Source organism: Mustela erminea, chromosome 15 (genome assembly GCF_009829155.1).
Source record: "Mustela erminea isolate mMusErm1 chromosome 15, mMusErm1.Pri, whole genome shotgun sequence".
Lineage (NCBI taxonomy): Eukaryota > Metazoa > Chordata > Mammalia > Carnivora > Mustelidae > Mustela > Mustela erminea.
Genome location: NC_045628.1, coordinates 72,837,444 through 72,861,196, shown reverse-complemented (window position 1 = coordinate 72,861,196; position 23,753 = coordinate 72,837,444). Strand labels below are relative to the sequence as shown.

The window sequence follows — 23,753 nt, the reverse complement described above, 5'->3', positions numbered from 1 at the left end:
GAGGTGTTCCCCTTTGGACACATACTCACCGACACTTATTATTTCTTGTCTTTTTGATTCTAGAAATTCTGACACATATAAGGTATTATCTTATAGTAGTTCTGATTTGCATTTCCTTGATAGTTAGTGATATTGTGTGATTCATGTGTCTGTTTGCCATCTGTTTGTCTTCTGTAGAAAAAAAAAATATCTGCTTAGGACCTCTGTCCATTTTTAATTGGATTATTTGGGGGAGTTTTTGGTGTTGAGGTGTGTAATTTTTTAAAATATATTTTGTGTATTAACTCCTTATCAGATATGTCACTTGCAAATACCTTCTCCCACTCAGTAGGTTGCCTTCTCATTTAGTTGATGGTTTCCTTCACTATGCAAAAGCTTTTTATTTTGGTTTAGTCCCACTAATTTATTTTTGCTTTTGTTTCCTTTGCCTGACGAGACATATCTAGAAAAACGTTGTTATAGCTGATGTTAGAGAAATTATTGTCTTGTGTTTTATTCTAGAAGTTTATGGTTTTCTATCTCACTTTTAGGTGTCTTTAATCTAATTTGAGTTTATTTTTGTGTGAGAAAGTATAATGAAGTGGTCCAGTTTCATTCTTTTGTGTATAGCTTTCCGATTTTCCCAACACCAGCACCATTTGTTGAGGAGACTGTCTTTTCCCCATCTTGTATTCCTGCATCCCTTGTTGTTGATTAATTGACCATATATTGTGCGTTTATTTCTGAGCTCTCTTTTCTGTTCCCTTGATCTATGTGTCTTTTTTTGTGCCAGTACTGAACTGCTTTGATTACTAGAGCTTTGTAATATATCTTCACACCTGGGATTGTGATAATCTTCGGTTTTGTTCTTCTTTTTCAAGATTGTTTTGGCCATTCAGGGTCTTTGGAGGTTCACAAATTTTAGGGTTATTTATTCTAATTCGGTTAAAAATACTGTTGGTATTTTGATGAGAATTGCTTTGAATCTGTAGATTGCTTTGGGTAGTATGGAGGTTGTAACAATATTATTTCTTCCAATCCATGATTGTTTTCTTCAATTTCTTTTGTCCACATCTTAATAGTTAAAAGAGTTGAGGTTACCTCCTTGGTTAAAATTATTCCTAGGTATTTTATTCTGTTTGGTGCAACTGTAAATGGAATTGTTTTCATAATTTCTCTTTCTGCTACTTCGTTACTAGGGTATAGAAATGCAGCTGATTTCTGTGTATTAATTTTGTATCCTGTGACTTTGCTGAATTCATTTATTGTTTCTAATAGTTTTTTGGCAGAGTCTTCAGGGTTTTTTATATGTATAGTATCATATCATCTGTAAATAGTGACAATGTTACTTCTTTCATACCAATTTGGATACCTTTTATTCCTTTTTCTTGTCTGATTGCTGAGGCTAGGACTTGCAGTACTGTGTTGAATAAAAGTGGTAATAGTGGACGTCCTTGCCTTGTTCCTGATTTTAATGGAAAAGCTCTCAGTTTTTCACCATTGAGTACTATGTTATCTATAGGTTTTTCATGTATGGCCTTTATTATGTTGAGGTGTGTTCCCTCTAAACTTGCTTTATTGAGCATTTTTAACATAAACAATGTTGAATTTTGTCAAATGCTTTTTCTGCATCTACTGAGATGATTGTATGACTTTATATCCTTCATTTGGTTAATGTGATGTATCACATTGGTTAGTTTGTAAATAGTGAACCGTCCTTGATTGAACCATCCCCAGAACAGAAGCTTTTAATTTTGATGATGTTCAGTATCAAATTGTCATGGAATTTGCTCTTAGTGTCTTACCTAAGAAATTCTCAGCTAGTCCAGAGTCACAAAGATTTTCTCCTGTGTTTTCTTGAGAAGTTTTATAGTTTTAAGTTTTTATAGTATGATTCTTTAATTTTTTCACATGGTATGAGATATCAATTGGGATTCATTTTCTCATGGTAATTAATAAAAGATGCAAATTTTTCCAGATAAGGAAATTAAAATAAAAACTCGACTATCAAAGATATGTTTGTTGTGTAAAAAAGAGAGAAGTAGTTTGCCTTTAAGGTGATACACAGGAAATTATTGCTACTAGTTTATGTCTTCAGTCTAATTTGGGGCATTACTCAGATGAGTAGATGAATGATTATCGTCAGAAAACCATACCTTATATTACCACTTGGGTTGTTTGGAAGCTAGATTTTTTTTTATTTCACTTAAGTGACTAATGTAATTGTGTTAATTAATATATTTATTTATACAACAAGCATTTTTGAGAGTTAAGGAGTACAAAACACTACACTTCTTGGATAGTGTGGGAAATGATTTCTCTGCAGTCCATGAACAACCTGTATGCAATTAACATCCAATTTCTAGAATGAAAGGAAGTCAACGTAATTAACTTTCTTGAACCACAAAATTATAACATAAGAAACATCTGTCAACATTGAGAGATTTTTGGGGCTCTTGGGAATGTACTAATAAAGATTATTAAAGGAAAGATGGGATAAGTAGGAAGATTTTGTGAATATCCTTGAAGTTATTTGTGAAATGAAAAGTTTCTCAGTAATTGGCAGGGCCACCAAAGCCTTTTTATCACCTGTTTTTCTCTGTAGGTCATCAGCTCAATGAGCTCCCTTTCTGAGTACTGCCTGCCTTCCATTCTGCGTACATTATTTGACTGGTATAAAAGGCAAAATGGCATTGAGGATGAATCACATGAATACAGACCAAGAACAAGCAATAAATCAAAAAGGTATATTTCTTTTGTGTAGGAATTATGAGGTTCCTTCCTTCATTCCTTCCTTCCTTCCTTCCAGAAACATAAGTCAAAATGGGATTTATGCATCATCTAAATCTGCCTGTCTGCACATGGATACCTAGCAGGTGCTGCAGGGGACAGGGCAGGGGCAGCTGTCTAGCTAGCAGTGGGAGTACTAGTCACTGTCACTTGTCACAGGTTGAAAAGATATACTTAGCCTTATTTTGACATTGGTGGGGCAGGTGTAAAGGGCCCTAGGTTACCCTCTTGTCTGCTTTTTTCCTGAGCTCTTTCTCCTCCAGTGTATACCTAAAAGCAGAAGGGCTGTTGCAGGCCCTGCGTGATGCTGTCTCGTCCTTGCTAGTATCCTTGAGTGCCCAGGGTGCCTGTGTGGGGAGGAGGTGGGGCGGGACATCAGCAGTAGGCCTGGAGCTGCCACAAATTAACCCTGTGACTCTGGACAACTCACCATCTCTCTATACTTTAGTGTTTTTGCGAGGAAAAACAGGGAAGTCAGGTTGCATCATCTCAAACTTCCCTTGCAGCTGAGAATTTTGTTTATTCTATGCTCCCCTTCTCTTATGGATTTGAAAAGTGGAACTTGCTGCTACAGAAACACTTTAACAACCATAAAATTTAAGACTCATGTACTGTCAAATGAATGGGCATCCCCCAAAAGTTAATGTAAATATAAGTAATTTCATGTTTGAAATATAAGTAAATATAAGAAAGTTTGCTATATTTACCTTTAAAAAATATTTTAAAAACAGACTTCTCTGTATGAATTGATTATGCATTTTTAAGGAGAAGTAAACTGAAATGAATTATTCAGAAAATAAGACATTAATTACTTCTTGTGAGTGATTTATCTCTTTCATTTCTCTTGACACGTCTAATACATTTTTTAAAATACCCACTTCTCAGTGTTATGGAATGAATTACGTCTCATCCACACTTGTAATTTCATTTTATAATATGCTTGAGTTTATGCAAGATTGAGTCCTTTATTTATCATCTTGTTTGGGAGAGAAATTAAAAGGTTTTCATGTTGAATCATTTCTTAGTTGAACAGAGGGAATTTTCTTGTGATGTAATTTACATGTGGCAAAATTCATTCTTTTAAAGTGTGTAGTTCTGTGTTTTTAGTATATTCACAAGGTTGTACAGCCATCACTACTAACTCCAGAACATTTTATCTCCCCAAAAAGAAACCCTATTCTAATTAGCAGACTCTTCTTACAAATATTTTTGATGTATATAATTTTAAAGGTAAAATCTTAATTCTGTGTCTGAAAATGGTTCAGAATGTGTGATCAGTAAGCTAATTGTATCAGGGGCACCTGGGTGGCTCAGTTGGTTAAGTATCTGACTTTCACTCAGGTCATGGTCTTAGGGTCCTGGGATCGAGTTCATTTATGGCTTCATGCTCAGCAGGGAAATCTGCTTGTCTTCGCTGGGCTGCTCCCCCTGCTTGTGCTCCTTCTCACTCTCAAATAAATAAATAAATAAATAAAATCTTTAATTAACTAATGGTATCATTTTATTATCCTTCTCATATTACATGTTAGTTTATAAACAGATAATAAACTTTTCTTGGGAGTGAGGAATGGAGCCATTTTAGTGAGTTGAATTGAGTTTTAGTTTTGTCTGTTTTGTCAAGTTTTTGGTTACTAAAACTGGATTATTTATTAACTAATTTCTTTATGGATTGGAAAATAATATTTTAAAAGTCATGTTACTGATTGTTTTGAGGAGATCAGAGTAATTGCCAAGATCAAATACGGCATCAGGACAGAGAAATTCCACTTAGCAGCATTTAATTAACATTTGGGGGTACAAATAAGAATGTTTGGGAGAAAGCCAAAAGAATAAGTGTGTCTAGAGCATGATGTAGGTAATAATGCAAGTTTCTGTTACTAGAAGAAAAGAAAAGAGGAACTTTAGAGGAAGCATAAGCAACTGAAAACAGTTAAATGTGACAGATGTGTACTAGGGTAACGATTTCTAAGATTAGTACAACATCAACATTTTGACTGCCAAATAAATTTGTCAAATGCTGCTGGCTCCTGGCAGTTAGACCTCAAACCAGCAATAAAGTTGAATTCATTATTGGAAAAGTATAGGTCTTATTTTTATATGAAAGCATAAATTGACTTATTAAAAAGAACCAGAGGTTTAAAGTTCTTCTCCCTGCCAAGAACTGCTTCCTCAAGGTCCTCTGGCCCCTTTAAAAGGCTCTTGTTGGCCATCCAACACAACAAGTTTCTGTCTACTGCCGTTGGCCATCTTTGAAAGCTCTCCTTCCTTTCAGTCTTCAAACTTCTTATTTACTTATTCCATGATATAATCTCTAGGTCAGACTTGTGAATGTTCTCTTTTCTTAATACAATTCCATGTGTTTTCTGCTCCTCCAGCTGGCAGAAGCTCTTAATGGTTCTAATGGGTCTTGAAAGACTTCAGATAGATGATTTGGGCCAGTGCTCTTTTTCTTGGCAGGACGAGTCACAGTGATCCTGAATGAATGAGTTCCTACCCTGTCCATACATTTCTCCTTGAGAGTTACAGTTACAGCCTCCCTTGTTAACCTATTCTGTCATCCACCAGCCTTCATTTGACTTGCTCAAAGTTTCAGAGCTTCTCCAGAAGTTCTTTTCTAGATCTTAAACATCACCTTCCTTTCTTCTCATTCCCATTGACTGAAGGGTAAAACATTCGATATTTAAAATGTTCTTGATTTATTTTAAACATACCTGCCTGACAAGCCCAAATCTGGTCATCCTTTCTCATGGCTTTTCCTTACTATGCAAGCATTGAGCAATTCCGTGTTCAAGAGACTATGTTAAATATAGTAAATGCTTTATCTTGTTTAGTACTCAAGCAGACCTTTCTGTAATTATTATTATTATTCCCATTTTGTAAATGCAGAGATTACTGGTAGATAGAAGAGGCATCATTTTAATCCAGGACTGTTCCACACCAAAGCCAGGGCTCTTAGCCACAGTTCTGTGCTAGGGTCTCGGCAATCATGTCATTTGTCTTTCTTGGTTCAATTCCAAATTAGCCCTCAATGAATACGTTAGATAAGCAGAAACTGGGGGTTGGGCTGGGGGTGGACAGACATTTCTGTCCTTCTGCCAACGCTAATTCTGCTCCCTAACCTTTGAGTGAGTTCAAATGACTCCACTTTGCCTCTCCCTACCTCTTCTTCCACCTGTTTTATGACCATTCTCTCTCCCACTGCCCCCTCACTTCTTCATTCATAAATCTCAAGTGACAGAAGGTCAAGAGGAAAGAGGCATGGAAACCAAAAAAGAATAGTGATTTCTAACCTTTCTCCACCCTCTGTAGTCCTGCTGTAGCTGATAATCACATTTTGTCCTTACAGTTTCCTACATTGTGTAGCTTCTTTCACAGGAGTTTCTCAATCTCCACCTCTGTTATGGCAGCCCTGCCCTAGGTCTCTCTCCATTCTACAGATGATAAAATTCCAGAAAGTTACCTTAGAGAAGTCCATGGAATGACACCGGGGTGGCTCAGTCAGTTAAGTGTCTGCCCTCAGGTCAGATCATGATCCCAGAGTCCTGGGATAGAATCCTTCTTCAGGCTGCCTGATCAGTGGGGAGCCCGCTCTCCCTCTGCCCCTCCCCTTGCCTGTGCTCTCTCTCTCACCTTCTCTCTCTCAAATAAAATCTTTATAAAAATAAATGAAGAAAGAAAGGTCCATTGAATCCATTGAGATCCACAAGTAGCTACTCGAGCTGACATGGTTGAAAAGTTGAAATTTGAAGTAAAAATTCTGGTCCAATGTGAGTTCCCTACCCCTCACTGATAATAAGAAGCGTGAGCCTATATTTACCAATGTAATTTCATAATAGAAGAATTGGTTTGCAGTCCATTGGGAATGCGCCTTGATGTCTGGTGAATTGTATCACTTCCTGAGTATCTTCAATGACACTGAATGTGAATATTTTAAATTTTACAGTGATGAACAACAACGAGATTATTTAATGGAAAGACGGGACCTCGCCATTGATTTTATTTTTTCTTTAGTATTAATAGAAGTTTTGAAACAGGTAGGTCAGGAATTTAATGTTCCTTTTAGATAAGATTTATCTAAAAACTACTTATGTTTTTAAAATCTGTTTTAAGTTGTTGGTGAATTTCAGATACTGGGTCATGTGAATTATGCTTATTGACTGCTAGAGGCCATATAGTTTCCAGAAGTACTGTTACTGATTTGATCTTTAATATTCCCTTCCAAGTTTAGAGCTATCTTTTTCTTTTTTCTTTTCAGATTCCACTTCATCCTGTAATAGACAGTCTAATACATGATGTTATTAACTTGGCTTTCAAGCACTTTAAGTACAAAGAAGGGTAAAGTAATTTCTCTCCTTAGAATTTTGAAGAAGTTGGGTACTTAAATCTAAAACAAGTGTGCTCTTTTTAGATGACCGGGGAACCCTTCACTTGTCTCATCATATCTTATTTAGGTACCTTGGTCCTAACACTGGCAATATGCACATTGTGGCCGACCTGTATGCGGAAGTCATCGGCGTGTTGGCACAAGCTAAGTAAGTGAACGTCAGTCCTTTACCATAAGAACTTGAGTGCCTCTTCTACCTCAGTCCAGCCCCACTCTCAGGAAAGGACTGTGTGTGAGCTCGCAGAGAGCTAGGCTTCTTTTTGCGATGGCGCCATGTCTCTGAAACTGACTAAAACTCCCTCAAGGCAAGTACCAAGTCTGTTTACAGTCGTTTTCTCTAGCATCTGTTTTATCTGGCAGTTGGGTCAGGACCTACCTGGAGTCCATGAGTTTCAGACTACTGCATCAAAGAAGGAAGTGGACTAACCCAATTACTTTTTCTCTCTGCCCTAATATTCCAAAGACATTTACCAGTTTTAGAAGTTTTGTTTTATATATTCCATGAGTGAGTAGTTACGATATATATCATCTGTGAATGGGAAAATTCCATTCTAGAATGTCCCTCTACTATAGACCTTACTTAATTCAGCTGAGCTAAAAATGTCCCAGACTCTGTCATGGAAACAAGTCGGGGGAAAATTCTCATTGCTAAATTTATCTGGCCCCATAACACTACTTTAGCAGGCTAGAACAAAGTGATGTTAGACTATTAGCAATAAAATACTTCTCCAAAAATGATGTCACACCTTATTCACCCATCTTCATCTTATTTAACCCTGAGGCAAATTAAGCAAAATCCTGAATGCCGAGATTAGGCAAAATGAGCCAGAGACAAAATATGAATCCAGGCCAGGAGGTGAGCTTAGAACAACAGTGATACCCTGATGCTTGTGAAATGCAATCCTCACAAAGAGATTTTTATCAACAAGAGATGGAATTTCCTAACTTAATAGCATGGAAATACCCAGTTTATCCAAAAACAAAATTTTATAAAAAGTATTTACTTAGCAACCTTACCTAGCGAAAAGGTTCAAGAACTCAGGAAACATACCCCCCAAATTCTTCAGTGTGACTTATTTAACCCGGTTTATCTAGTCATCTCAACTATATATTTTTTCTAACATGTAAAACATCAGTGTTCGGTGGGAGAGAGGTAGGGACACTGATGCCAGTGAGAAATATCAAGGTCAAAGACTAGCAGCAACAGAGAGAAAGAAAAAGTAGCCAAAGCCTACATAAGAACTAAACTACAGAGTTATCTGGGCCATTTTGCATGAGATTATGTTGACTTTTTTTGCAGCCCATCGTCATAATTGTGGTTCATGAGCCATCAAGGAAAAAAAAACCCAATACATCCTTTTCTGTTACAACTGAATATAAAATTTTGGCATTTTGAAGGGAGAAGCTTCAATTACCTAGCAAGTTGATTCACATGTATCAAACCCATTTCTAGAAAAGATTGTAAAAATAAGTTATTGATATGTTTTTGGCTCATTTGTGTTAAACCCTCAAAATCTCAGCATATTCCTGTGTAATTCCTTCTGCAATTATCCCAGCCCAAGTCTCTTATACTATCATTTGGAAAATTTAATTTGCTAAAAATGGCTTTTTGTGTTTTTCTTAGTTGTTGTGAACTATGCGTGACAACATTGGTTACTGTAGATTAGCTTCCTTAGCAGTAGTGATGTTGATTGTGAATGAACTGAGAAACAATGTCATAACTAAGCCACATTCTAAGGTTATAGGAATTTCTATATTAGGTCAGATTTATATGATCCACCAAGCCAGTGTTCTTTTGCCGCCAACCATGGCTTGTTTTAATTTCCATGATGTCAATATTTGTCCTAATTCTTACCCAGCAATAGCTGGGTATGTGAAATGTCTCAATTTGGACAATGCTCCCGTACTTGCCAGTCATAAGAGAATCCCTTGGTCAGTGTCTTTTTATGGTAACTTCAGTAGTGTATAGTAATCACAGTGATATATTCTCAACCAGTCAATGTATAGGTAACCTTTATTAATAGTACAATCCTGTGTCATAATCCAAATTATCACATTGTTTCCTTTTTGTGAATATGCCAGAAATATTACTTTGTCATTACCATAGAAAAGTACTGTTTACTTTGTTCTCAGTGGGGGAAAAAAGGATGTATGCTTATCTAGTACAGGGTGGTTATCTTTTTTTTTTTTTTAATAAACTTGAGTAATACAGCAATTCTAATTTTAGACTTTAGATCTAGCTCCTAGTGGTAATGCATATGAAATATTTTCTTCTTTATGACTTTAGTTATTAATGCTTAATTTTAGTCTTTAAGTTTTAGCAAAATCACTATTTTTTACTTACTAATAATAATGCACTTAATTCCTGTCATAGAGGGAAAAAATTTTTGCTATTTAGTGATTATCACCCAAAGCGTTGACTTTCTGAAAGTCAGTTAAGTTAGAGTTTGACTTTTTTAGGTTAAGTTTTTTTGGTTAAAATCTGATATATTTATTTAAATAGTGATAATGGCCTCTAAGATTCATAGATTTCAAAATTACTTTCTCTTTATACAATATAATCATAATGTATTTATTCTTAAACTCTCACTTTTATAGTATGTATGAATCATTTTAAAGCAGTTTTTTTTTTCATATGGATGTTCTAGTATTTCAAAGACCGAGTAATCATTGAGTTACTGTATTTACTAAAGGCACAGTCATTAAAAACGAATTAATTTTTCCCTAAAATTACTTTACAGAAAAATAGATTTTAAGTGCAAATAGATTTTGGGATACTTTTAATGCTAAAATAGTATGTTTATGTCATCTGGGACTTTTAAAAGTAAAAGACAGCCATATTTATTCTTCATTGAAAAATAAATAGACTGTCAGCCACCCACTCCTGAGACTGTTGACCTAGTAAGTTATACAAGTAACCTGCCCTCTCCTCCTGCTCCTTGTTTTAGTCCTGGGTTAGGGATAGAAAACAAACTTTCCTAAGTATCATATGGTCTTTAAGACAGTATAATTCTAACCTATAAGATTACTTTTTCCTTTCAAGCTGTCACATTTCAAAATTAAAATCCTTGGTAAGTTTTTTAGTGTTTGGGAATAACTTGAATAAAAATACGATTTTTAAAAATCCAGTTGAGAATTAATAGATTTATATAATCTTGATTAAAAATGTTCTTTCCATTGTTTTGCACGCCATTTCTGCCTCCCACCCTTTATTATCATTGCCTAAAGACTCAGCCTTTACCCCAGCTCAAATCCCCAGAAATCTCTACTAATTTTCCAGCTGGAAAGAGCCCTTTCATTCTCCTATGCCCTGGAGCCTCTTTAAGTGTGTTAGTCTCATAAAGGCAATGTGAAATATGAGAAAGTGATTTGGCCTGACCATTCCACCTCCCGGAAGGATCAGTGAGATTCCAGCAAAGGGTCAGGCAGTGGCAAACACACCTCACAAAAAATAATAACAATAACAATTATTATTGTAAATAATATTTAATAATTTAAATACTAGTCATAATTGGTTTAATGAATAAACTGTAAATAAATAATATTTAATGGTTATTACTCTTATTAATATTTTAAAATTATTATTGTTATTATTATTCACATCGCTTTATCTTCCCAATCAAACTGTATACATTGTTCTTAAAACAGTGACTGTATTTCATAGTTCATAACAAGGTAAGGCAGCTGGAGTATGGTAGAAATCCCTGGAATTTGTGTCAGAAGACTTGCTTTTGAGTCTTCTTTGTCATGTTGATCTTCCATGTCTGTTTCCTTATTTGTAAAATGAAATGTGTTCACTGCCTGACACAGTGGATTGTTGTGAAGGCAAAAATATAAAACAATATAATGTGCATAAAATATAAATCGTCTTACAAATATACCTTATCATGATTCCATGTCCAGACCAGTGTTTCATAAACTTTAGACAGCAAAATCACCTCTAGGGCTTGTTAAACAAGAGTCCTGGAAATCAGCCCCAGTGTTTCTTACTCAATGGGTGTGGGGTGGGCCAATAATGAGTGTTTCTCCTAAGTTCCCAGGCAGTCCTGCTGCTGCTGATGATGATGATCTGGGGGCCATGCTTGGAGAACCACTGGTCCAGACACGACAGCTCAGAGATTAAGTGTAGGGACTCTAGAGCCAGACACTTGGCTTGAAATTCTGGCTGTCACTTACCAGCTATGCGACTTGAGCACATGAAGAAGTCCCAGCCTCAAGTTCCTGTTCTGTCAAAAGGGTTTAATAATACTACTCTGCTCAAGTTGTGAGGATTGAATGATCATGAAGATGAACTGTAGGGTTGTCTGAACTTTGGTTGGCATATTGTATGGGCTGGATGTCTCCCTATAGCTGTCATGGTCACCGTCTTCAGTATCAGATTATGTTCTACTCTATAAGGAGGAGGAAAGAAAGAGGACACTGGCATTTGGATTTTCTCTTTTTTCTGCTCCGTTGCCTTCTTAAAAACCTCTTTTATTGGGAAATATGTGTAGCAAACATGAAGAAAAGTCTGTAAATGGGCTTAAGAAAAATGCAGTTCTAACAAATTATTACCAAACGAGCCCCACATAACTTTCTGCACCCGAGCCAGGAGCAAGAAAATGGCCAGCTGTTGCCAAGTCTCTAACACCAACTTGCCCATCATGGCCGTCTGTACTGCCTTCTGGTGAAACAGTACCCTCATGTTTACTGCCTATTTTATTTGACCTCGAGTTTCTACCTTGAGCTGTCAAGAGTTTTCTCAACCTTCCAGGATTCTGTTAGTTGGCCTTTAACTTTTATAATCATAATAACCCTCTTTAATCATGCCTTGCTCCTAATTGACCTTTTCACATATGTGGAATCCCAGGCTGACTGTCTCAGGAAGCAACACACAATGAGTTTTAGAATGCTTTCCTTTTCCTTTTAACTAGACATTTCAGAAATAGTTAGGATAGCTTTTATGTATATGTTCCTCTACCTTGGGTACTTTGCAGATCTGCTACTATTTTCCAACCTCTTAGGGTCTATTCTTTTTTATAATCTTATATGAAAATGTTGTAATTAATATTATTAATTGTTACTATTTTACTGTTTATACAGACACCTCAAGCTCCTTGCAGACTTTGTTTCTTTAGTTGTAACATCCCAGGCGTGGAGAAAATTCTTATTCAATCTTTTTTTTGTTTTAATTTATTTTTTATTTATTTTCAGCATAACAGTATTCATTCTTTTTGCACCACACCCAGTGCTCCATGAAATCCGTGCCCTCTCTAATACCCACCAGCTGGTACCCCAATCTCCCACCCGCCCCGCCACTTCAGACCCCTCAGATTGTTTTTCAGAGTCCACAGTCTCCCATGGTTCACCTCCCCTTCCAATTTCCCCCAACTCCTTTCTCCTCTCTAACTCCCCATGTCCTCCATGCTATTTGTTATTCAATCTTTTAGATTCAATTTGAATTGTTTCATTATTAGATTCTCCTCAACCTAAAAATATTTTTTACAATGATCATTAACCAGAAAGTATGAAAGAAACAACAATAGAAAACTCTGGAAATGGATTAGGACTATTTCTTGGCATGATTTGCTGTCATTGTCACAAAGAGCAGGCCTGTGCTATTGCTCAGATGCTTACAATTAGACTACTTCAGGTCCCTGGGGTTGGCAGGTATGCTGGAAATTGCCCAGCCTGAGGAAATGGAGCTTTTTGTTGTGCTCAATTTAAGAGCAAGGCCATTTTGAGAGGGTCTGAATAACCCTGGATCTTCTCCCTGACTGAAGGAAACATTGAGCATCTCATAGACTAAGAGAAGGAGAGGTTTGTACTCTTTGCCCAATCCCACATAGTAGATCTTTACAAAATGACAGCCATGTTCTTCAACTAATTCAAAAGACTCCTGTCACTGTGCCCTGTCACTCCTAGACACTGGAGGCCTCCATTATGGTCACTTTCATACCCATTATTTGATAAACCACTCTTGTTCTCTTTTTAGATTCCCTGCTGTGAAGAAGAAATTTATGGCAGAACTCAAGGAATTACGACACAAAGAGCAGAGCCCATATATTGTTCAGAGCATTATCAGCTTGATAATGGGGATGAAATTCTTTCGAATTAAGATGTATCCCGTGGAGGACTTTGAGGCTTCTCTTCAGTTTATGCAGGTAGGTAACTTCTTGGGCAGGAGAACCAGGGGGCTGAACAACTCCCTTCATCAGAATGACTGACTTGGAACATGAAAGCCCATTCACTTGACAATGTAAAGAAGTCCTACGTTTTCCTCAGTAGTGCACAACGTGCTTTGTAACCAAATACTAGAGTTGCAGGCAGATAATTTCACTTTTAAACTTTCATATCACCTTTGAAGTACGGTGTATAGTGGAATGTCTTCTTGGACTTTTTTTCTCTTTTTGACCCATCAGCTACATTTTGATCTATGCATAAAATACAGCTGATTTTTTGCTTTTTATAATTGATAGCATTGAGGTGGCTGTGTTAACATTCATAGACATCCGAACTTTAAATAATGTGGAAAACTTTGTATTCCAACTATAAAAGAGAATCAGTTTTTAAAAAATCAACCAAACTGTACATATGGTTTAGGTGTCAATTATGCAATGTTTCTCATTACATACTAACAGAAGAGTTGTTGCTAATGTGGATTTTGCAGAACATGAGGCTCTATTAGATTTTATGAAACTTTCTTTAGTACTGCTGAAACTAGGTTTAGTGAGGGTCTTTATCAGTGTCAAGCTTAGATATAGGGATGAGGCATATAGACTGTACTGCTTCATACCGACTGAAATGGCTATAACCAAAAAGACAGATAACAGGAAGTGTGGGTACAATGTAGGGAAATTGGAACACACATACACTGCTGGTGGGAATATAAAATGGCCTAACAACTTTGGAAAACAGTTTGGCGGTCCCTCAATGGTTAAATCTAGAGTTGCTGTGTAATCCTGCAATTCCATGTTTTTAGGGATATATCCAAAAGAAATGACAGTATACATTCACACAGAAACTTGAATGCAAATGTTCATAGCAGCATTATTCATAATAACAAAAAAGTGAATATAGCCCAAATGGTCATCAACTGATGACTAGGTAAACAAAATGTGGTATATTCATCTAAGGAAATATTATTTGGCCATGAAAAGGAATGAAGTACTGATACATGCTACAAAGTACATGTATGTACCTTGAAAATATTATGCTAAATAGAAGAATTCAGACACAAAAGGCTGCATATTACATGATTCCATTTGGATAGGCAAATCCATAGAGACAGAAAAAAGATTGGTGATTGTGTAGGGCTTAGAGGAGGGGAATGTGATTAGAGAGGTTGGAAATGACTGCTAAAGACCAGAGAGTTTCTCTGAAGGGTAATGAAAAAGTTCTAAATTTAATTATGGTGATAAAGGTACATTGTGGGGGCCCTGGGTGGCTCAGTTGGTTAAGCATCTGCCTTCAGCTCAGGTCATGATCCCAGGGTCCTGGGATCAAGCCCCACTTCAGGCTCCCTCCTCAGGAGGTTGTCTGCTTCTCCCTCTCCCTCTTTGGGCCACTCCCTCTGCTTGTGCTCTCTCTTTCTCTCTCACACTCTCTGTCAAATAAATAAATAAATAATCTTTTTAAAAAAATGTACAATTGTGAATATCCTAAAAGCCATTGAATTATATGCTTTAAGTGGGTGAATTACATATCATGTGAATTATATCTCAGTGAACCTATTTAAAAACAAAAAGAAGAATATATGCCATGTATCAAACTTCTTGGGTTTAAATTCAAACTTCAGCACTTACCAGCGCACTGACCTTGGGCAAGTCACCCTTAGCCCCTCACCACCTCACTTACCTTTGTGCAGAGCAATAATAATGGCACTAACCTTAGAAGGTGGTTCTGAGGATTCTTGGTACATGGTAAGCACTTAGTAACTGTTAACTATGTTGATCCCTCTCTCATATGAATAATTCATGTATCTATGTCCTTGAGAAATGACTTGAAAGAGTATTTACACACATATATAAAATTATGTAGGAAAAGAACTGTAATTCCGGAAGCATGAAGCTCTGTTCTGCACTGGGGAAACCATCTCAATGACTCCATGTTGGCATTGCCTTTCTTGGACTGTTGTCTTAGTATAGAATCAATAGAGTAGGGATTTTAGTAACTTTTATTGGCAGTGGTCCCAACGTTGACTGAAATCAAGTATAATAGCTAATATAAATATTACATATCGTCACAAACACGTGTAGCCTTAGACCCTTCCATGAAAACAATACCTAATGAAGAATTATTACCAAAAAGGCCAGAAAGGAGAAAGGGGCTGGTGGAATTCTCAACAGGTCAGCTTTCCTAATAAATGATTCTCTGGGCCACCAGAAATACCCTTTCATAGATAGTAGTCCACACGCAAAGACCGCCTTGCTTGAGGAACTATTCTAAGGGTTTCTTGCCTGAGGTGGGGGAGGGAAGCATTCCAGACTTGCTTATGAAACTATCTGAATAATAAACACACCTAAAATGTCAGAGCTAAGAAGTAAACAGCTCTGTGCCTGGGGCTGTCACAGGTCCCAAAATAAGTTTAATATCTTCTGCCTGCCTTACCATGTTTACCTTCTCTGGGGATTTGTGTTTGTGGGTTAATCAAGGACCTAGGGCCCCACGCACAGTAGGTGGTCAACAGAAATTTGTCAGCAGCGTATGTCTGAATGAATCAACCAGTAAGTCAGTGGATGGGTATTGTTCCCGATTGTAGATGCTTTGTCCTTTCAGCATAGTAGGAGAAGTAGGAGTCTGAGAAAAGCAGTTTTGCAAAATGTCATTGAGACCATTTTGAACTGAAGTATAAATGCTAGAACCCAGTGATTTTTCTTTAATGGATTAAGGAATATGCTATGTTAGTGTGTATGATTGAATTAAGGGCTGTTTCCTTAAATTTGTTTAAGGACATTTTATATGCACATTTTAATCTATTCTCCCTCCTTTATGGGTTTTTTTTTCTACTTCCTAGGAATGTGCACATTATTTCCTCGAGGTCAAAGACAAAGATATCAAGCATGCCTTGGCAGGGCTTTTTGTTGAAATTCTTGTCCCAGTTGCTGCGGTGAGTTCATGTTTTTATTTTTTTTAAGAACTTCAGATTGGATTAGAGAATCACCAATTTCATTAATATAGTATTAACATGCATCTCTATTTTAGGCTGTTAAAAATGAAGTAAATGTTCCCTGCCTTAGAAACTTTGTCGAAAGCCTGTATGACACCACGCTGGAACTTTCTTCTCGAAAGAAGCATTCGTTGGTTAGTAACTCTTGAGAGAATGCAAAACTTCAGAGGCTGAAATTTGAGTTATTTGAGTTATTTGAGAGTCATAAAAGTCTCCCAGAAGGGAGCATTACCTGCAGCTCCCCCCAAAAGAGGGAGCATTTCAAAATTTTGAGCTTGTACTTAACATTGACCTTAACCGGATCCCAATAATATGAGGGGATTAGACAGTGTCACCTCAGACAACCCTTCTTGTCCTAAGATTCTGTTGTTTATTTTCAAGACTGGCTTAACTTGATTTTTGTTTAATTTTGAGTATTTTTTCAAATCTGAAAGTCAAAGTTTATAATAACAGTTTACCTTTTTCAATCTCCAGAGGTCTTTACTGGTTCGTTCCTATCCTGATATTGAAAATCAAAATGGAAGCAGGCAGCAAAAGGAGTTGGGAGAGAGACAGTTGCCCGTAGGAAAGATTCTCAGAAGGCTGAGAAAACAGTAGTTCGGAAAGGTTTTGTGTTGAAGAGCAGCAGCACAGAAAAGTCTTCTCAATTACCAGAACCCTTTGCCCTCAGTGGAAAAAAAAGAAAAAAACAAACAAAAAAAACCAAACTCTGGTTTATGAATGGACATGTGGCTTGTGAGCCACAATTGTGATAGTGTGGAGGAAGCAGATTAATTAGGTAACTGGTTAACTGGCATGATTTACGCCAGTCTTCAAAGTATGAGCGTTGGCACCATTATTTGAGCTAATGTTCAGAGTTGCTTTGCTGGCAGTGCTGACGGATGTCCTGTCTTCTTCAATGGTAGCATAGTTCAAAGTCAGTTTAAAAGCAAGTGAATAAAAAAATGAAGTTAATGGTCCATAATGCACTAAATCTCTTTGTGGCAATTGTTTTTTGCTAATTCACCTTAATGGATGAGTCAGTTCTATTTTTGTTTAAATTTTCCCTAGCTTTAATTCTTTGGGCACCATCCAGGTGTATGTTTGGTTCAGCAGAATGGTGATGGGGGTTGCATATATATTTTTTGGTGGCCGCTCATTAGCTTGTCTATCTTCTCCAGTTGCTGTGGGAAACCAGCCCAGTTAGGCAGTAAAAGCACAGTAGCACCTCTGTTTATTCACACGTAAGCAAATTCCTCCTGTGGTTAAATTTGTCTTGGTGGAGTTTACCAATGCAATAACATTTCTTTTAGGAATCTTCTTTAATTACAGGAAGATTGCATGCAAAAGAAAATATATACACCTACCTCTCAGACAAGGACAAGCTAGTAGATGTTTCTGAGCAAAAACCCCAATAACATTTTTAAAATCAGTGTGCCTTCCTGCTTTCTCTCTGATGATTGAGAGTGATCTAAGACAATGAGTTTGTTTTTAAAATTCGTAAGTGAAGACAAAAATCAGTAAATCAGATTTCCACTTACTATACATGAAACTTATTATACACTTTAAAATTCCAGATAATTCCACCCCCATCGTTGTCAGAAGGCATTTGCGAAATGCCTACCTCTGCATGGCCCCCTCTGAGCCTATAAAGCGTCCTGTTTATTCTGGCCCACAGAGAGAGGTAGCGATTCCAGAGAACGTGTGTTACCTGGTTTGTTGAAATAGAAATCAGCTCGTGACCTCACCTTCTTTCTCCTCAGGCCTTGTACCCCCTGGTGACCTGCCTTCTCTGCGTCAGTCAGAAGCAGCTGTTCCTGAACAGGTGGCACGTCTTCCTCAACAACTGCTTATCCAACCTTAAAGTTAGTATTTCTCCGTTCAAAAAGTCTTTTATTACACGAGATATGTGTCTGAGACTGGTGCATGTGCTTCTGAGAGCGATTCCTTATGTCTGCAGGGGAATTAGTCTATGCTATTGAGAAAATGAAAGAATATTAATGAGAGTTCTCTTTATTAAATATAGCCAATTTTATATAAGATTTCATATATTTATTTACTTAGAGTGCAAGCCAGGGGAGGGGCAGAGGGAGAGAAGGAAAGAGAATCTCAAGTAGACTCCCAACAGGGGGCTTGTTCTCACTACCCTGAGGTCCTGACCTGAGCCTAACTGATTGAGCCACCCAGGTGCCCCAAATGGAGTCAGTTCTAGAAGATAACCAGGGATAAGAGATATCACTCCAAATCTGGGGAAATAAATCTTTTCTAATAAGGATCGTTTTCAGGGTAGAATTAAATACCCTTGTCCGTGCATTAAATATCGCATTTTATCTAACAGATTTTAAAAAAGAGAGACCACACTTCACTGGCAGAACCATGTGAATTGATTTCAGATGCTCACCTGTCCTTCCTGCAGTTGTCCTCTGCCCCTGCCGTCGAGGAAAATATTTGGGGGGAAAAGTTCTTTCTGTGGGAGGATTGACCCCAGTCACAGAGAATACTCATTTCCTGTCATTGTGATCTGTGATTGTTTGAAGGTATTCTATTCAAGCCACATGGCAGTCCCTCAGTCCTAGCCATTCACTGAGCAAGTACTGTGGTGGGTGGGCAGCACAGGTGTGTGATGAAGAGAGGAGGGACGTCATTGTTTCCAAAACTGAGGAACCTACAGTTAAAACTACTATAATGATTAGCTTTAAAATTGGCTTTATAACTTCTAAAGGGCTAAGCATATTTTAAGTTTTAGTGACCTGCTGATATAAGACAACTAAGTGAAAGTCAACTCTAATGGAAGTTTAAACAGTGTGTATTTTCCAGTTTTTTCCAGTTGTGTCTGAAAGTTCTACGAGTTTGATATTTGCTGCTTTAGAATTTTTGAAATATCCTTAATTATACAATACTGTATGTGCTTATACATGTTGTCCTGTCTTTTTTGTTATAAGGCACTTTAATTTAGTGAAGTGGTTAAGATTAATTATATTATTTTGGCATTTACCATAATTACCCCATAATCTGCATTAGAGTGGTTTTAAGCATGGATTATGAAATCCAAGATTAGAATCATTTATTTTCTTCAAATTGGCAGTGAAATATAATAGCAAGGGATATAGAATTAAGCTTTTAAGTATTCTGAAAAACAAAAAGCTTTTCAGGGTTATCAACTATTATATAATAGGCATTCCCCGATATTTTACTTAGGGATTTGTGCATCTATAATACATCTCTAACTCAGAGCCCAATGTCATTTTGTTGTTGTTTGGTCCACTTTTAAGTTATTCAGTTATTAGTTCCAGTTAAAAATGTTTTTTGTTCATTTACCTTTTACACAGGTAGAAAATAGTCATTTTGTTTGAAACAAAAAAGAGACATAATTAAGAATGTTTACAGTGCATTTTTCTGTATATATGATACTAAATATGTTTGCAATGACTTTTAGTTAGAATTAAAATAATACTTTGCATGAAAATTTATTGTTGTGGCCCAAAAACCAAAATTTTTTGTTTAAAGTAGATATTTTGAAATAAAGTGGCATAATCTTAGTTTGGAATGTAATTGCTTCAAAGTTACAATATTGGTGCTTTAGTCAAAACTTACCAGAAAGACTTAATAACAGGGTTATAAATGGCCCTAGAGAGAAGTGAGACTACAGGCTGATAGTGTATCCCTATGCAGACATTTCAAGCGTTTAGGATTTCTAGGAGAATGGCCAAGAGTATATAGAGGGAGTAGTATAGAGATGAACCAAATTCCAGAATTCCATTTAGTTCACCCAGGAGGTATGAAGTACCCACTGCGTGATGTGCTAGGGAAGGTGCTGTAAGGGGGGAATATAGGGGAAGTCAACTGTATTAAAACTAGATATAGAATAGAGTCTCTGTCCTTGAGGAGTTTAGCATTTCACTGGCAGATATATAACAAAGTTTCAAAATGTGTGATAGACACAGTGAGGGATGTAAAAATTGAGAGTGGAGAGATATTTGTGCCATTTGTGAAGGTTCGAGACCCCATGAAGCATGAAAGAAGTAGTTATTAGGCCAAGTTAAGGCAATGATATTTTACTTTATGGGTAATAAATTGTTGGAATTCATCACCCCTAGGCTAAAAGATATAAAAAGATCCTTGATGAGTTACCCTTGGAATTAAATGGTATCATATATATTTAGAACTAAACCCAGTAGGGGTTAAATGAGACCATTTTAGGGGTGCGTGGAGGGTTCAGTTGGTTAAGCTTCCAACTCTTGATTTCCATTTGGATTGTGGGAAGGGGCGCAGCCTCAGGCTCCATACTCTGCAGGGAGTCTGCTGGGGATTCTCTTTTTTCTTCTCCCTCTGCTCCTCCCCTTCATGTTCTCTCTCTCGCTCTAAAGTAATAAGTGAACAAATCCTCTTTTTTAAAAATGAGACCATTTTAAAATGTCATAAATATTCAGAAAACCTTCTAAACCAACTTACAGATAATCTGTGATGAAAAACTAAAATGGCTTTGGAAGTGTACGTTGTCTTGAATAGTGTCAGGATTTTATGAGAATTAGAGCCAACTGTATCATTTCATAATGACCAGCTCTTCTCCCTATTTACTTTACTTACTTCTCCCCCTCTTTGTTTCCAGCACCCTTACCCTCCATGTGTCCCATTTCCCTACACATGCTTACGTATAATGAACCTAATGTTTGAACCCTACCTTTTGAACCTGGTAGCCATATTTGATGTGTTCTGCAGAGGGGCGTCATCAAGGGGGCAGCGTGACAAATAGCAAAATAGAAGTGTCTGAGTGTGAAAAATCTGCTGCTTTCAAAGTAAAGAAGTTCTCAGATCAATGCTGTTAGTATCAGTGCCCTGGTTTATCTTCAGAGTCTGTCTGTTGGAAGCAGGCTACTTGGGTAACACAAACTTGGAGTTTTTATTTACACTTAGTTAAGAAGGTCAACCATGTATTAGAAATATACCCTTGTGAGTTGATGGGAAATTTATGCCATCTTCTTACCACAACACTGACATCTTTCAAGAACTCTTGCTTAGTAGTAACCAATACTTTTTTCTTCTATATATTTAATGTCAAGTCTGAACATACTGAGCAATTAAAAATTGATACATTTCCTTCACGTCTACCATAATACACCTCATTCTGAAGAAAGGAAATATGTTTTGAAACTATATTTAATAGTACTTATTTTTTGTTGTGACTGTTTATTAATAGTTATTTTAACATGTAGTATTTATTAAATATTTATAATAACTGTACTAGTTTCTCAGCCTTAAAAATGGATATAACTGGAAAAATTTTTTAAAATTTTATGATAGTGAATATAATATCCCAGAGGTCCAGATTATAAAAATGAAACAAAACCATAAAAGAAACCTTGAGTTAAAAAATGTATTTGCTATGTACTTACTAACAACAATATCTCTCGGTAAATAGAGATCTTTTATGAACCAAGCCAGTGGCAGGAGGTTTCCATGCTTTGTTGTGGATCATCATGATAGTATAATAAGTTCCACTGAGCTCTCCCTGTGCTTTCATGGATATCATTTTTTTTCTAAATATTTTGCTCCAAGAGCAATACTGTATATGAAGGCTAGATAATACAGAATTAAAACTGATTCTCCTTTCATCTCAGTCACTGCTTATGCTAGGACTTGAATGCATTCATTTAGTCAGTCAGTCATCTGGTTAAAGTGTAGCAGGCACTGTCCAAGGGCTGGGAGTAAGTGATGAATGAGACAGTAGCACTCTCCCACCTCTTAGACCTTGTAATTTAGTGGGACAGACAGATAGTAAACAAGTAAACACATAGGAAGAACAATTCAGATATTGGTAACTGCTGTAAATAAAATAAAGTAGGATACTGTGACAGAGAACGACACATTCAAGAGGAACAGGGGAGGGAGGGTACAAGGAAGCTCGTTTGATTTCCATTAAGAATCTCAAAAACTGTGGTTGCCATATATTTGTTGAAACTTGTCTTCAGCACTTAATGTATATTTATGTGTAATAATCACAATCAAGTTTAAGGAGTGCTTTTCTTAAACTTTTCATATAATAGTAAGATAATTAATGATATCTTTCTGTCAATGAGTAGACATTAAATAATACATTAAGGATTCCACAGCCATTGGTAGAATGCATTAAAATGTATGGCACCAATTATTTTAAAACAACTACTATTCTCTTTTTAAGTATCAATTTAAATGATATAGTGTTGGCTATTTTAAATAATAATTTTCTAGAAGAAGTTATTCTGCTTTAATATTAACCTCATTTCTATAAACTTGAGAAAATCTCTTTTCATTTATCTTTCATATGTGTTCAAGACACATTTCAAAGTGTAATTTGTAAATTATGACAGTGCACATAAACTGAGCTTAAAAATTAGTAATCAGCTGACAAGGGTATTACTTTCCATGAGTTTCTTATTTATTCAGACACTGAAGAGAAAATAATCTGCATAAATTGTTGGTTCAGTAGTGTTGAGGTTATCCTAACCCTGTGTTCTTTGTATATAGGTTCTTTGAGTAATATGGTCATCAAAAAGTGAACTATGATCAGAGTAAATCGATTCAAGTATTAAAAGGAAATGCCTGGAAGAAGAAAGGTGTTGACTATGATATGTAAGGGAATATGACAAAGAAATAGATTTACTTCAGTGGCTCTAGTCAAAGTGAAAGTGAGAACTAGAAGGTAGTTGAGAATAACAAGATCAAAAGATAGCTAAAATTGTTTATCAGTCTCTGTCAATAGAACTAGACCTTAGCATGCGCCAGACTCTCTAAAAAAAGCCTGTTACAAATGCAGCTTCTCGAGACCTACCTCCAGAAATTCTGATTTCAAATGTTTGAGTGCAGTCAAGGCATTTGCATGTTCATAAGAGGCTCAGGTGACTTAGTGCAAATGCTGGGCTGGTGGACCTTGAGAAACATTGGTCCTCAACATTGGTTGCCAGTGAATTCAGTTCTCCCTGCTTGTTACTGTTAACACTGAATTGCTTTAACCAAATCAAAAGCAAACTTTAAAGAAGGTGGGCATGGTATTGGGCTGGCTGACGTCATAGGAAGGTGTCGGTGACCAGCACTGAGAGGAGAGGAAAGGGGTACAGGGAAGATTCACTCTGAAGCTTACTAGTTTCTTGAACATTTGCATCACAATATATTAATATATTTTGTTAATTAATTAACAGAGAAGCAGATTACAAAGAGTGAAGAATCCTTTGATCTTAAAGTAGAGATTTTTGACCCAAATCAGTGTTTTGAGACATACTCTGAAGTGTTTACATCCTGAAAATAGACATCAAACCCCTACTGCATTAGTCCCTGTTGGAAATACAAAGACAGTGTTTTCAAGTAGAGTACAATCTAGTAGGCGCCAGTAGCATATTGGAGTGGTCTCCATATAATAGTAAACCATAGTAGAAAAATGAATGCTTCCGGGGCGCCTGTGTGACTCAGTGGGTTAGAGCCTCTGCCTTCGGCTCAGGT

The 23,753-nt window shown here is 36.7% G+C and overlaps 1 protein-coding gene across 9 annotated transcripts in view; it reads left to right on the top strand.

The window, feature by feature from the left end:
• FRY (FRY microtubule binding protein) overlaps positions 1-23,753 on the top strand; it is a 335,554-nt gene that overhangs the window by 161,355 nt on the left and 150,446 nt on the right. For 8 of the 9 annotated variants that reach the window (XM_032314833.1, XM_032314834.1, XM_032314832.1 and 5 more), the window contains 8 exons: positions 2,585-2,724; positions 6,713-6,803; positions 7,025-7,104; positions 7,221-7,301; positions 13,128-13,296; positions 16,149-16,241; positions 16,337-16,435; positions 18,044-18,145. In XM_032314833.1, the coding sequence (XP_032170724.1) occupies positions 2,585-2,724; positions 6,713-6,803; positions 7,025-7,104; positions 7,221-7,301; positions 13,128-13,296; positions 16,149-16,241; positions 16,337-16,435; positions 18,044-18,145 (855 nt within the window). The remainder of the gene's footprint in view (positions 1-2,584; positions 2,725-6,712; positions 6,804-7,024; positions 7,105-7,220; positions 7,302-13,127; positions 13,297-16,148; positions 16,242-16,336; positions 16,436-18,043; positions 18,146-23,753) is intronic. The other variant, XM_032314841.1, reaches the window with a different exon arrangement.